General features: G+C 45.7%; 1 protein-coding gene across 1 annotated transcript in view; it reads right to left on the bottom strand.

Annotated features, from left to right (window-relative positions):
- SYNDIG1 (synapse differentiation inducing 1) overlaps positions 1 to 14,405 on the bottom strand; it is a gene marked incomplete at its 5' end in the record, with an annotated part of 76,663 nt that extends 62,258 nt beyond the window's left edge. Inside the window, one exon of the mRNA XM_081997150.1 lies at positions 13,926 to 14,405. Coding sequence (XP_081853276.1) covers positions 13,926 to 14,405 — 480 coding nt within the window. The remainder of the gene's footprint in view (positions 1 to 13,925) is intronic.
- Positions 14,406 to 15,885: the final 1,480 nt, after the last annotated feature.

Here is a 15,885-nt window from a genome sequence, read left to right as displayed (position 1 = left end):
AGTAGTGATAGAAGGAGAGGAAATGGCTTCAAGTTGCACCAGGGGAGGTTTAGACTGGATATTAGGAAAAATGTCTTTACTGAGAGAGTGGTCAAATATTGGAAAAGGCTGCCCAGGGAAGTGGTGGAGTCACCATTACTGGAAGTGTTCAAAACACGTATAAATGTTGCACTTTGGGACATGGTTTAGTGGGCGTGGTGGTGTTGGGTTGACGGTTGGACCTGATGATCTTAAAGGTCTTTTCCTGCCTTAATGATTCTGTGATTCTGTGATAGCTAATGCGGAAGGAGCTGTAAGCATTGCCTGCTCGGCATCTCCCAGCCCAAATGCCAGTCTTCTGGAAGGTCACTGTTTAGGTAGCCAGAGAATGTCAGCCAGACGTTACCCATCGGGGACAAGGTGACAAACGTGCAAAGCATTTGACACTGTCCTGCATGATATCCTCTAAACATGCCACTAGTGAGCCATAACTGAGAAGAACCTGGGAAATGCTGGCAGCCTCATGGTATTTGAAAGACTTGGCACTGGGCAAAGGGATTGCCTCCTAAGCTGACCCATTTAAGGAACCCATCAGGTGACATGACCCATTGCTTGCTAACATGGAGAGTCTTCTTTGACAGATGTTGCTGCCAAGCACCTGACATAGACCAGAGGGGCTCGTGATGGACAGGTGGGGGGACCAGACAGGTCCCATGCACTGAGATTGTGTGGTGCACGTGAACACCAGCACATAGAGCACCCTAGCCTGTGTCAGAAGTCTTGATGCCTCAGCAGAAGTGACAAAGCTCCATTCAGCACAAACTCAATAAAATCCCAGTTCTGAAGGGACACCTGCTGATGCTGGTGTACAATGTTGGAGCTTGGTGACTTCCCTTTCTGCTTTAATTTTCAGAACAGGCCATGTAAGTAATTCTTAATACCAATCATCTTTCTTTTTAAGAGTAAGAGAAGTGGAGGGAGGAAATCCACAACGTTGCTGAAACGGTCTCTCGAAACGGTGAAACAGTGCCCTTCCCTGAACTTCATGACAGGTCAGATACAAAAACAGAAATGCTTTTGATTTCCCAGTTCTTGGCTGAGTAGCGTGCTGGCATTGTATCTGTGGAAACTACCTGTCTGATATTTCAAATTGCCTTTTCTTGCATACGAAGATTAAATGGGGCAAAGATTCTTTAGATAGCTTCAGTCAAGTGCTGAACCAGAGAATTATCAGTTATGCTGCTTGCCAAAGGGACTAACCATTCTCAGGGTGGTGGCGTCACGACACCTCAGAGAGCTTCCATGCTGACTGGAGAGGTGGCTGTTAGATTGCAAGAGGATAATTGCGGAAGTTTTCTTAGTTATGCTAACATAAAAATCCTTGCTGGGGAGGATTAAGTCACTAAAGGCTCATACTAATTAAATAGTAGTTACACTGTGAATGCCATTGTCATGGGCGAAGTCCCCATAGTACACACTGGATCAGATGACGTGACTGTCAATCACCTAGAATGACAGTATAATTCTGATCAGAAAGCCCTGACCATGTAGTCCAGCTATGAACCAGAAGCGAGAAAAAAGAAAAAAAAGTCATAAACCACAGAAAGAAATCCAACAGCAAAAGGTACCTCTTATCCTATCCAGCTAAACACTCGTTCCTGCAAGCAAACTTTCCTCCCTAACATTTTCTCTTACAACACGATACACAATCTTGAGCTACTGAGAGATCTTTCCTATCCAGAAACCTATCTGACATTGGGAAGTTTTTGACAATTTGGCAATCTAGCTGGCTGTCTTCACTTGTTCCTGGTTCTGCAAAAGCTGCACCCTGACACCCTGTAGGAGCTGGATGTTAGGGGTGCTGAAAAGTCAGAACTACTTTCACCAATTACAGCCACTTTGGGTTAGCAGATTAATCCTGCATAATCACTAATATTCTTGTCCACAGCACTGCTCCTTTCATGTATAACAGTCTCTTTATAAATTTACATGGAACATTTCACAATTACATCATAATTTCACTAATCTGACTGAAAGCTTTTAACTCTTGCAGAAATTAGGGAATAGCATGACTAATTAATTTTCATGGTTTGGATGCTAACCAAGACTGCACAAACAAACTTTTCTTTATTTAATGTTAAGCTAGATGAGTTCAAGCAATTTGAAATATCAAACTACCAGGTTTTTCTTTCTACAGGTGTACCACCAGTGCATCCTCCAACCAAATAATAAGCAATCAAAAGAGAACTTGTGCAACCAGTAAAAAAAATACCTGGCAAAGAGCATCCCTTTCATGGTTGTGATATTCTGTTCATCAGCAGAGCAAAGACGCCTGATCATTACTCTCCTAACAACTCCCAGTTACTCTAGGCTTTTTGCTGAGGTGGTAAAGACACAATTGAGTTATCCTCTTCGAAAAGAGCTCTTCTGTCAGTCACACGACATCGCTGTGTTCATGATGCTAGAAAAATCTTAGGATGAAACAAGGCAAGATACATCCTGATGCAGCTGCAACCACCGAAGTGACAAGAGAAAGGAGGATCGTGGGGCACCAGGGAACAGCAGCAGCTGACAGTCTCTTCAGGACGTTGAGGGATTCACTCCTTTTCAGACATGACATCTGGTTCCAGCGGTTTCCACTGCAATTGCACAACCACTTCTAACCACAACGCACAGAGAACATTTGCAGAAGGCAGCACCTTTCCACTGCAAGGCAGGCTCTGTCTTGGAGACACATCTTTGTGCTTTAACGTGAAAGATGTAATCTCACCACCTTGGTGAGATTAATCTCACCGTGTAATCTCACCACAGTCCTTCCCCTTGCCGAGTGAGCTGCGCTCTCCGCAGCCCATGCAAGGTGCTGCTGTGAGAACAGATACCTGTGCAAAGGGCCCTGTAGCAGAAGTGACACATGTCTGAAGCTGAGCACACAGTGGGGATTTCCTGCTTCCAATGGATACTTTGTTGCAATATTACAATGACAACAACCCTCCTCAACTTCACTGACTACTGCTGTTTGCCTCTCGCCAGCACACTTGGAGTTCAGCTGAGAAGACAGCACAGGATAAAGCAATCTCTGTCCCAGTGTATCCACAGCCTTTTTGTGGCTGTTACGATGAAGAGGTCACTGCAGGAGTGCGGGCAAGACCGGAGTTACCAGGAGATCAGGCCCCAAAAGACATCTCCCCAGAGCATGAATTCCTGCAGAAAGCAGTGCCCTGCCCAGATGAATGTTCATTACAGTGAAAGACAAAGAAAGCAAGCAGCCCTTCCCTTCCCCTTCTCCTTTCCCTTCCCCTTTCCCTTCCCTTTCCCCTTCCCCTTCACTTTCCCCTTCCCCTTCCCTTTCCCCTTCTACTTTCCCCTGGTAATATGGGAAAAGGACCTGAAGACAATGGCCTGTTTCCCCAGAGGACTGGGTGACACCATCAGAGCGAAGACTTTCACTGGGTGAACCACCTGGCATGCCCCCACACAAGCTCTTTGACTCTGTCTTGCTTATGCAGTGCACATCTCTGCAGCCCTAAAATGCACTAGGCACTCCCCATGGCAGTATGGGGAGAGAATCAGAAGGGTAAAAGTGAGAAAATTCATGGGTTGAGATAAAGACAGCTTAATAGCTAAAGCAAAGCAAAACAAGGAATTCATTCACCACTTCCCATGGGCAGGCAGGTGTTCAGCCATATCCAGGAAAGCAGGGCTCCATCACACGTCATGGTTACTTGGGAAGACAAATGCCGTAACTCCAAATGTCGCCCACTTTCTTCTTCTTCCCCCAACTTTATATGCTGAACATGACGTTGTATGGTATGGAATATCCCTTTGGTCAGTTGGGGTCAGCTGTCCCAGCTGTGTCTCCTCCCTTTTTGTGCACCCCCAGCCCACTTGCTGGTGGGACAGTGTGAGGAGCAGAAAAGGCCTTGACTCTGTGTAAGCATTGCTCAGCAATAACGAAAACATCCCTGTATTATCCACACTGTTTTCAGCACAAATCCAAAACATAGCCTCATGCTAGCTTCTATGAAGAAAATTAACTCTATCCCAGCCAAAACCAGCACACCACCTGGAGGGTGAAGCTGAAACATCAATGAGTTTTAGTCCATGAAATTCAGCTAGCTGCTTCAGTTGATAGTAATGCTTCCTCAGAAAATGAGTGCAGAAAGGAGGGGAGAGAGACAAGGATGTTTAAGAAGGGATACTGAATCACATAGACAACTCATTCCTGAAAGGATCATGGCTTATCAGCAGGACTCACACGGCACAGAGCCAAGCTGTCTGTACACAGAGCTGAATGTGGGGACTCTTTGGACTATGTTTCACAAGGCAGCAACACTGAGAAAACCATTAGACCAGAGTGTTTGGTCAAGAGCAAGCTGAAAACAAACCTCTGTGATGCACCACAGAAGGAATGAACATAATCCTCAGAGAGGGAAGAAAAGGTACAGTACTACAGACATGTACATACTGGGTCTGGCTCTGGTATCACCATTTCCCAAGTATGTTGGAAAAATCAGGAATCAGAAGGCAGGTACATGCATCATGCCACAGAAAATCATCCACACAGGAAGCAACTAGAGAAGCCAACTTCACTTGTAAGATAATTTAAGATGCTATTTCATCAGTCTGTAAGTGCCTGCATGAGTAGATAATTTCTGATCAGAGACAGCTCCTTCATTTGCTCTTTCATTCTGCAGAAAAGCAGAAGAAACCCCAGCAACTGAAAGCAGAACAGATGAAGAGCAGACACAAGGTGTGGATTTTTTAAGGGAGATGGTGATGAACACTTTTCTGCAGTTGTAATGGATTTTCTATTACACAAACCCCTTTTTTAAATTGAGGCTAGCTATCCCTAAAAGCTATGTGCTTTAGCGCAACCAAGACATTATGTGTGAACAGAAGCTCTGCAGACAGCCTGCTGTGGGCTGCCTGTGACATACTGGAGGCTGGACTTTATGGTCACATAGTCCCTTCCAGTATTAAAACGTTAGGCACACTGGAGAAGTCAAACAACAATGTGTGCTGTGAACCACAGCTGCCAGCAACCTTTGATGGATATTCAGGAAACAGCCCTTCTGGTATTACTCTTTTTTTCCTGCAAAGCAACCAATTCAGCGACAGAACACACTGCATACAAAACTAACTTCTGGTATGGCCCTGTGGGATGTGCTTCAAATCCAGATGGTCCAGTGGTCTGTTTTTGACAAAGACCAACACATGATGCAACTATAAGATAATATGTGCTCTGTTTCCCTCTGCACAATGCCTGTTTCAGTAATGCAGTTAAACATGATGCCCTATTCTGACCAGCAATCTGCATCCCTTTGCTCTTCTGCAAGCAGTCTGAGTTTACCTAAATGCAGCAGATGGCAAAGGCAGCATGCTGGATAGTAGCTCTCCCACCAAGGGCTGTAGTTTATCATTGCTCTGCCTCAACACACTCGTCACGGAGCAGCATCTGGCTGATGCTTATTTGAGAGGTGATGTTTCTAAAACCTGTTGCCGTCATGGACTCTTTGTCCTGGTGATATATTATTTATTTATTTGTTTGTGTATTTATTTCTTTTTACCATTTTGGGTTTTGCAATTGCTCACATTCAATTTTAAAGGTTTGTAAATCCATAGTCCACTAATCCTGATCTGGTTCAAGCTCTTCTTGTTTCCCCAACTCCCAGTCTAAATTGCCTTGTCAGTCGATCAGACAGCCTTGTAGAATGGGCTCACAGAGGTCTCTGTTTGCTTGGAAAGCTTTTCATGTATAAACCTGCAAAACCAAAACATACCAGGGGCAAAAAAAAACCTGGATGCAGCTGTCCAAGCCCATTCTTCGTCCTGTCTCCCTGGATTTTGATCAACTAGTTTGTGATGTTTTCTAGACACCCACAGCCAGTCTGCCTATAGATCATCAGTAACTTGCATTCAACACATTGCCACTGGAAGGGGATTACTGCAGACAGCAATAAACAGATCCATACTAAAACAGGCCAGCTGCCACAGTCTCCTAAATCACACTCCTTCTCTGGGAGAGCAGTAATCACAGCCATAAAGTAAATATCCCTAATCTCTGTGTGAGTGACAGGGGCTCCCAACAACCCTTTGAATTCATGGGGAAGGCACACATGTATCGTGGCATGCTCATGCCTTTGCAGGTGGGCTGGCAACCACTGCAGAGCAGTGGCTCTCAGTAGCTTACGCTGTCAGCTGTTGAGAAGGGTGAAATTGCAGTGAATGCAATGCACTTCATCAATGTTATTCTTTGTGGCACGGGGCATCACTCAGGGAGAGGAAGACCTCCACATTCTGCATACACAGACATTCCTGCCAGGAAGAGAAGAGCAGGTGGTCCCTGCTGAGCACATGGTCTCAACACTGCCCATTGAGGAAGATGAGGAACATACCCCTCTTCACTGAGTCAATTCAGCAGGAAGAGTAGCAGTACACAGCTCAGGCTACAGGGGTGACCCTTCATGATTGCCCCCACCTTCAGAGCTGACACAGCTTCCTCTGTGGTCCAGTCCTCAAAGAACTGTGCCCCATCCCCACCTTCTGCAAATGACAGGTGATGCAGAGCTCATGCCACATACAGGCTGGAGCACAGGGACCTCACTGTGTAGTGTCAGTATGACAACTCAGGGAAGTGATGATGAGAAATGGAATCACTTTGGGCCCTGGCTGCTATTAACAAGATTCATAGAAAGTCACTTGGAGACTGCTGAAGGTGACTTCCCAGCCACGTCCCTTCACCTAGGGCTAGCTAATAAAGGTTAATATCCCTCGGCAGGGCTCAGTATCTCCAGATTCCAGTGGCTTCTCCTTTAAGGGAGAAAAATAAATCAAATGCAAATGAAGTGTAATCACTCTTGTAACCTGTTAATAATATGCCTGTGAAGGAATCCAGGGACATAAAGCATGTCCTATGGGGTCAGACCAGTGGTCCCACTGAGCCCCATGCTCTGCCTTTAATAGCAGCAGCAGGGCATGACATAAACCTGGACACTTTGCAGTCCATCCTTTGTGTTCCCCAGTACACACAACTGTTGAGTAAGAGATAATAGAAAGAAAAACTTTGCCAATTCCTTTTAATATATGTTTCTGGATTCTTTATCCATGAATCTGTCTAATCCCTTTTGAACTTGCTGATCTGCCATAACCTCTTGTGGCAGCAAGTCACCAAGTGTTCACTACTCCGTGTGTGAAGAACAATTTTCTGCTACCTGTGTTAATCCAACCTCTTACTAGCTCCCTCAAGTGTCCCCTGTTTCTAATATTGCAGGTCTGGCAAACAGTGGGTCTGCATTCCCCTTGTCCATTACCTTCATGATCTTCTGCAACTGGCTGAGACACTACCCCTCAGCCGCCTTCTCTACAAAATGGGAAGTCCCAATCTTTTTCACCACTCTTTGTAAGGAGGCTGCTACTTTCTCTTGATCATTTTCTTTGCCCTTTTCTATCCCCACTATGTCCTTAAGAAGTGGGGAGCACAATCGCCCACCCCATTTCAGAAAGTGGGTTGCACCAAGCTTCAATACAGCAGCAAAATGCTGCCAGTGCTCCATCTTGTTCCCAAAACCGTTCAAGATATCCAACATTTTCTTGACTTATTGGGTTGCCTTACACACTGTTCTGTGGGGCTTCACAGCACAGACAATGATTCCTCAACGGTCTCTTTCCTGAGTTGTCGCTCACAGTTACAAGCTCATTGAGTTCACATGGATTAGATTATTTTTCCATCAATATACTAGTTTCCATTTATTTACATTGAAACACGTCTGCCACCATCCTGCAAGCCAGTTTTGTGCAGTCCTTCCAGAGTTCTTCTCCACTGGCCTGCCACCTGAGTACCCAAAAGAAATTAACACAATCCACAAACTTGGATGGGTCTAAGTGTTTCCAGAAACAAGAGCCCAAATGCCTCCATCTTTCCCTGTGAACTTATCCCATGTCCCTGTGTTCTTCTGAGCATGGGCCACAGGACAAAAGAAACCAAAATGACATTCCCAGATCTGCAACGCATCCTTAGGTGAGCTTGAGCAAGACACTTATTGCACCGTTTTCTTCAGTTCCTCAGGTGCAGAATGGAGAAAATACTGTTTTCCCCCCTCACAAGAGGGCTGTGATGACCATTGAATTCATTAGTGAAAACAAGATGCAAGACCCTGAAGGAAAACAACCATAAAAGCAAGTACCTAAAGCATCCAAGACCTGCCTTGGATGTCATCCACGCTACAGCCTCCCATGTCTGCACCAGACTGCCTCTTCGTCCATGCTGCACAGATCTTTGGAAGGGGAACCCCACCATGCTCAGCTCCCCATGGGATGTCTGCATACCTACTCCCAGGGGAGGCTCAGGACACAGCAGTTCAGCTCTTCTCAGCAAAATGCAGGACCATCCAAGCCTGTGCAAGTTGTCCACATTGAGAGAAAGCATGCATGTCATGGGGCTCGACGTGCATAAATCCCCTCCAGGGCCTTCTCTTCACATTGCAGAAGAGACACGGCCAGGAGGTGGTTGTGAATGTTGAGAAGAGGGGTTAGATGGAACAGGACAGTGCTCAGGATCCACCTTCTGTCTCTACACTTTCATGCTCGTGTCAAAGGGATATTTCACAGTAGCATCCAGCACTTTGTAGGGGAAAAAAAAGAAGGTTTAGCTTGAAAGCACTACACTTTCTTCTTTCACTCCCCAGAACATTCTATTTATTTCATTTTCAGAGACTGTTTCAGACATTGCTGGGAAAAAGAAAAAGGGCTTTAAGAGAGAGCTCAGATGTATCCTTTTATGCGACACATATGAATAATTCAATTTGCTGCCATCAATAACTTGGGTTTTTCTAAATAAGTCATCCATCTAGGGGTTAGGAAGAAAACTAGCAGCAGTGTAATATGACAAATTATGTTTCTGGATAAAAGATGGCACTGCATTTACACATGAACTCTTACAGGAGGGTGTTTCAGCTAGCAACTCATGTAATATTTCACTGCCGCCACATTTGACAAGTTGTCTGTCCATTAGTTGTGGCGTAAAGAACTCATAAGATATTTATAAGCGTTCCAGAGATACCTAAATAGGGAATCATTTGGTTTCAGTGATGGGCACCGAAAAGAGAAGTTTAAAGCTTTGACAGAATGTGCAGCCTTCTGCTTTCATGCCTGGTAATTGCTGGAGCAAAGTGGGGCTGCATATGTTAATGAGAGCTGTTTCATAAATGTTTTTCCCTCCAGACAATTATGATTTTCACAGTCTGAATAACATTACATCAGGACCTGAGAAACACTGCTAGTAAAAAAAAAAAAAAGTTAAACTCAGCCACATTGTTGCAGCAATGTGCAGGACCCCTGCTTAGGATGTCTCCTGCTTCTCTGCTAGATCTCCCAGGTTCTTCAGAGTCCCCAAGCCTGGGAAGGGAAGAAGGTGCCTCCTTCCACGCACCTTGTCAGAGACATTGGTGAGCTGGATAGACCCATTCTGAAGGGGATGACTGGTAACAGAGCAGCAACCCCTGAAGCCTGGCTGGGTCAACTCTTCAAACCAAAACCAAATAGCTGTCAGTCAAAATACCTGGTGTCTTCCAGAAACTTTCTCTGCAGCAAAGTTTTCTGCAGGAAAACAGCAATCTTTCTGGTTATCAAGAGCCCAGCTCTCTTGAAAAACGAAACTCTGGCAGAAACACACTGAGAAGCAGGATCCATAAAAGCTGTTCCCTGCATGTGTCCATGGACTCCTGCAAGTATTGCATGGAGAGAATCACTACAATGGGGTGAGTTGTATTTTTCTGCATTTCTAATAAACTAAATACCCAGTCCTGAAAAAACCCTAGGCAGGCACTTTGCAATAACACAAGCAGTGCCAGGGAGACGTGGGAGAGGCCAGAAAGGCAACAACTCACAACGCCAGGGTTGTTCTGTCTCCCAGAAGTCATTATACTGAGATGCCCCAGTTGGGAATCCACTTGCCTTGCCCTGACACATGGAGAACAAGCAGCAGCCCTCAGTTTCCGAGAGATAACAGCTCTCCTGCACAAAGGTCCCCTCTTTACTAATGTTTGCAAAAAGGGGCTATTTTTAGAGTTTTCTCCCAGAAAGAAGTGCCAAAGCAGATATGTTATGACAAAAAACCCTTACAAGAACCAAGCCCTGATCTGCTCTTACACTTATGCAGCTCCCATCCCTCAATGAGCTGTGGTATGACAATCAATGTGGCAACACACTCAGCAACGTGCTGAGCATCCTTGATGGCAGAATCAAATCCTTCAAGGCTCTCACAGAAAAACCTTGCACTTCCGCTGTATCATCCTCTCTCACTGTTCTCCTTTTAACTTCTGCCCCCTTTCCAACCCACTTTGGGTCTATTAGTAATTTAAAAAAGCATTTGCTTCTTGTCAGTAACTGGTGGAAAAAAAAAATTTCTAATTGGCTAGACTCTTGCGGTGTGATTCAGGTGCTGTTTTTCTCATTTGGACAGATAGACAAATTATTGTGTAGTCAACAATCTGGCATGGTTCGTTGCCCTACTCCGTGACTGCTGTCCTCAAATACTTTTCTTCCATTCCTGGAATCTCAACACATAGAATCATCGAATAGTTTGGATTGGAAGGGACCTTTAAAGGCCATCTAGTCCCAATGCCCCTGCAATAAGCAGGGACATCTTCAACAAGATCAGGTTGCTCAGAGCCCCATCCAACCTGACCTGGAATGTTTCCAGGGATGGGGCTTCTACCACCTCTCTGGGCAACCTGTGCCAGTGTTTCACCACCGTCATTGCCAAAAATTTCTTCCTTAGATCTAGTCTAAATCTGTCCTCTTTTATTTTTAAACCATTACCACTTTCCTATCGCAACAGGCTCTGCTAAAACGTTTGTCCCCATCTTTCTTATAAGCCCCCTTTAGGTACTAGAAGGCTGCAATAAGGTCTCCCTGGAGCCTTCTCTTCTCCAGGCTGAACAACCTCAACTCTCTCAGCTTGTCCTCATAGGAGAGGTGTTCCATCCCTCTGAGCATTTCTGTGGCCCTCCTCCGGACCTGCTCCAACAGGTCCATGTCTTTCCTGTGCTGAGGGCTCCAGAGCTGGACACAGGACTCCAGGGGGGGTCTCACCAGAGCAAAGTAGAGGACCAGAACCACCTCCCTCAACCTGCTGGCCATGCTTCTTCTATTTTCTTTTCTTTTATGCAGCCCAGGATACGGTTGGCCTTCTGGGCTACGAGCGCATTGCCAGCTCATGTCCAGCTTTTCATCCACCAGTACCCCCAAGTCCATCTCGGCAGGGCCGCTCTCAATCACTTCATCCCCCAGCCTGTACTGATACCGGGTGTTGCCCCGACCCAGGTGCAGGACCTTGCACTTGGCATTGTTGCACCTCATGAGGTTCACATGGGCCCATTCTTCGAGCTTGTTCAGGTCCCTCTTGATGGCATCCTGTCCCTCAGGCATGTCAACCACACCATTCAGCTTGGTGTCATCTGCAAACTTACTGAGGAGCTATCAAGATGTGAAGCTATGTCTCTCGTGAACCTCTGTACTAGCCAAACACAGGAGGCCCTCATGCGTCTGGCCACACAGATACAGCATCTGTCCAGATGGGAACCAGAAGAGCACAGCACAAGCAGAGCAATCACCCTTTTTGCTAGTCTTGTGCTGTCAAATGCACCTCTCTTCTCCTCCCCATCTTTCTGCACTACTGGATGCATCCACAGAATCTGGACCTTCTGGGATGCTGCCAGTTACTCCCCATGCTGAGACCCCTTGTACTAAGTGCAGCTGCTCAATAGATTGGTCATTGTGTCTGGTTCATGGAGGAGTGTGAAAAATCACAGCACTGAAAAGAGTTGGCCAAGTGCACAACAATGGAGACAGATACTGGGCTAGAAGCAGAGGCTTCTAGCAATTCTAGCAATGCATGTGTTTCCAGTCAGGCACGTCCTTCCCCAGACTGTGCCTCATTCACTCCTCCCTTTCTCCATTCTCTTGGTGAACAAGAAACACCAATACAGAACAGAGGAAGGCGCATAGGTGTGTACTTTGTTAAGTGCTGTCCTCCTCTGAGAACTTTGTATGTGTAGGTCACGATGGCTGTCCATACACCTCTTTGTTTATTAGCACAGTAGCACCCAGCAGGTTTAAGTGAGGCTGGGAATCCATGCTGCCAGATGCAGTACACTCATTTAAGAAGGGATGCGTATGATCTCAGAAGGCTACAGTCCAGAGGAACAGGACAGAAAGAAGGAGCCAGGGAAAATTATGATCACACTGTCACAGCATGGTACCAAAATTTGCAAAGACTCTCTTTTCTCCCCTTGAGATCTGGGGAGGGGAAGGATGAAGTCACTTTCCCCAGACCTTCATTTTTACAGGTGGTTTTCTAGAAACACATGTGCTCTATGAAAAGCTGTCCAAGCTCCTGCAGTACCACTTTGAAGAGACACCCTGATCAAGGGCCCAACATTGCAAAGGCACCTTAAAAATCCCACCAAGGCAAAATGTTTTTCATATAAAAAGTACTTTCCTTGTCCTGCATATTTTCCTGGCCTTTTTTAGCTTATTCTCCAACAGTTGGCTAAAGAAGATCTTGCTGGATTTGGATTGACAAGAGGAAGACATTTCTTTTTGCTGCCTGAAAGTTAGGGCAGATGTGTCAGTAACACCATTAGGCAATTACATGCCTGTTACAGTCACTTGCATCACTACTGCATGAAAGAAACTAGGGCAAAAAGGCAGCAGCTAGGGATTTTGTTTTAAGAAAACAAGACTTCCCACAGCCAATTCTGAAATGCTCTAGAGCTAACACTCTCACATGCCTCAGAGAGAAACTTTTTTTCTCCCTGCAGAGGCACTGAATACAGCATTACTGGCACACACTGGGAAATACACCTCTCTCCCTACCTTAGCAATACAGAGAGAAAACAGAATAAAACAGAAGTTGGGCTCTTGTTGGGTTGTCCCCGTGCTGATCACAGGGTGAGACACTGGTATTATAGGAGGTGAAAATAGAAGTCTTATGACTCGTTAGGTCTTGATTGAGAATTTCCTGCAACAGAGAAACGCAAGAGAATAGTCTCTTGACCTCATCTTGGACATCCAAGTTGAAGCTATGCCTCTGCTCCAGACAGCCAAACAGTCTTTGCTAGGTTAGGAGTCTGTGTCCAAAGCTGGTGAAAGCTTTGGGCTCAGCAGCATTATGCACCCACTTTATTCCCACATACGCTGGCAAACACAAATCTGTGCTGCATTTGGGCAGCTGGTTTCAACCAAAGACAAAAAGATTTTTTAAAGTAAAAAATGCATCACTTAAGAAAGAATGAAGTCTTTCTTCATAGTCCGCCCCATTTGAAGAACAAATTGTATCTTACTTTACTGTGAGCAATCAGTCAAGAACAGGACCCTAACAGAAAACATTGCATTTGGGATCTAATGAAGTATTTCACTCCATCAGAAAAAAAAATATTTTATTTCAGAGACATGGGATTCATTGTGACTTGAAACTGAAAGACTTGAGTTTGTGTTCATTCAGAGACAGAAATGTTTCATGTCTGAGCCAGTATGCAAACCAATCTGTTTTATGACCTGCTCAAATCAGGAGAATGTAACAGATGATGTTGGCCTGCTGAGTAAGACGAGCTCCATGTATGTGGACAGAGCTCCTGGCCCTGACCTTACACAGCTTTTAAGAACATGGGTTGTCTCAGTTTCTGAGCAGCCCATTCAGAGGCAGGATGGAAATACTGATCCCTGTTAGGGACAGTGGGAATTTTGCCATTAGTAACCACAGGGTTAGGACTTTACCCAGCGAATAAAGATGAGCGATCACTCACTGTTCTGGCCAGAGGAGAGAGCGATACAGCCAATCCCATGCACCAGGTCTTGGAGGCTGTTCACTTTCCTGAACTGGCAGGAAAGCTGCCGAAATATGTCCTCCCACTAGCCTCCCCCACATATCCCACATGACGTCTGACCTCTAGCTCCTGGAAATCCTCCTCTTCCTCCACGTCATAGGACAGGGTGTGAATCTTGATGTCATCTGCTGAGAGATCAATGAACTTGCTGTCTGGGTACTCCAGGCTGTCCTTGGTGGGGGAGCGGTCCTCAATGAAGGTGGTTTCACAGCACTCTGAGCCGATGCTCTCACCCCACGAGCGCAGCACGTTCTCAGAGTAGAGGATGATGTTGGGCCGGTAGTGAGACTCCACCGTCTGCTGCAGCATGTTGGGGTCCAGGAGCTGCTGCACGGGGTCATTCTTGCCCTTCTCCAGGCAGCTCTGAGAGGAAAGGCTCGCCGCTCGGTGGCTCTGGTATTGGGGGGTCGGGTACACAGAGACCAGACCATCTCGGCTCTCTGCCACTAAGTTCCTTGTATTAATCAAACCATTCCTTTTCCCAGCTTCGACGATCTTATTGTGCATTAGCACACTGTTCTGCTCAACCAAGCCATCCATCCTGGGAGGTGTCTGAGGGAGGGGGACGGGTGGCCTTTATTTTGTTGTACCTTACAGACAGGTCACACTGGGGCAGTGGCTCCCATTTTCCTGTTGAAGAAAGGAAATAAATACCAAGATGAGAACACAGGCAATGAATAACATATCAAGGCACCCAAATTAATTTTTCTTTGGTATCACCTGATGAGGAAATACAGCCCCACATATGTGCACACCCTGTCCTAGCTCTCCAAATATAGCCCCACTAAGAAAGGCAAAAAAACCCACCCCAAATCCATGGGGTGAACAGGAGCAGATGACAATGTGTGGTGACAGAGGACTTCCTGAGATGTCTTAGTAATTGTGGGCTATGATGCCCCCTCCATTCTCCCACAGGTAAGCCACTGTCATTCTGGGTACAATGTCCCTTTCCTCTAAAGGCTCCAATAAGAGAGGTTGGGGGGGGGACAAAGATAAAAGAACCATTTTCAGTTCTCAGAAATCTGCAATTACGAAGGGCAGGCAGCTGGTGTGTTCAGCTGTCAGTCTCTGCAGCACCCTTCACCCTTGGCAAGTGCTTTACCACCCTTTGAAAACCCAGATGAAGGAAAAAGCAGCAGGCAGCGCTCTCCAAATCAACTGAAAAATCACTACCTGAAGGTGAGATCGGATCTGACCCAGAGGAATTAAAACTCCTCTGGACAGGGTCTCAAATCCCCTGCGTTGCTCTGGATGTCCTACTTCTTATGATGCCTCTGAGGCTGCCCCAGGGTGACAGTTTAAAGGACTGTGATGGGGCTTGTCAGCATGACCCTGCCCATCCAGATTCACCTGTAAGAGATGGAGGCACAGTCGCTTGAGCCCCAGGAGCTGGTTGTCTCCTTTTGCACAGTAACACAGCAGTCCTCTGTCTCACCAGACCACCAGCCTGGTTTTGTTTCGTGTGGGTTGCACTAAGGCATGAGAAATCAAAGGGACAGTTTAGAAGGCCGAAAGTACCTTTTTCCAGCCTAAACACTTTCTCACCAGGAAACCAGTTCTGCTCAGGTACAGCCAAAGGAAAATGCTTTTTGAATTATAGATGTATCTGCCACAGCAACAATGAGCTCAGGGTTTTGTTTCTGGGCCTGACCACAGAAATCACAGAAGTGTTCCTGGCTTAAAGAGTTTCGTATTAGATCCTATAGGGCCAAATTCTTAAGGTAGGATTACATGTCCCCACTCTGATGCCTGGATAAAAACAAAAATTACACATACAAACATACATACATACTTATTTTTTTACTTGATGTTTTCCCTCTATTTCCCTTTTATATCAGAGATCTTCTAACAGAGCAATGGTTAGCAAAAGCCTAATTTTATTTCCTCTAAAGAACTCCAGACTTTAAACATCTACAGTCTCCCTCTTGGCTTGCAAGAGATAGTCAAACCATTGCTAGGAGCTGGTCTTCTGTTCTTACACTACAAATGAAGGAAGAAACTCATTTAACATACAAGAAAG

This window comes from Phaethon aethereus, assembly GCF_964289735.1.
Source record: "Phaethon aethereus genome assembly, chromosome: 3".
In the NCBI taxonomy this organism is placed as follows: Eukaryota; Metazoa; Chordata; class Aves; order Phaethontiformes; family Phaethontidae; genus Phaethon; species Phaethon aethereus.
The sequence above is the reverse complement of the archived record's forward strand: the minus strand, read 5'-3'. Positions and strand labels throughout refer to the sequence as shown.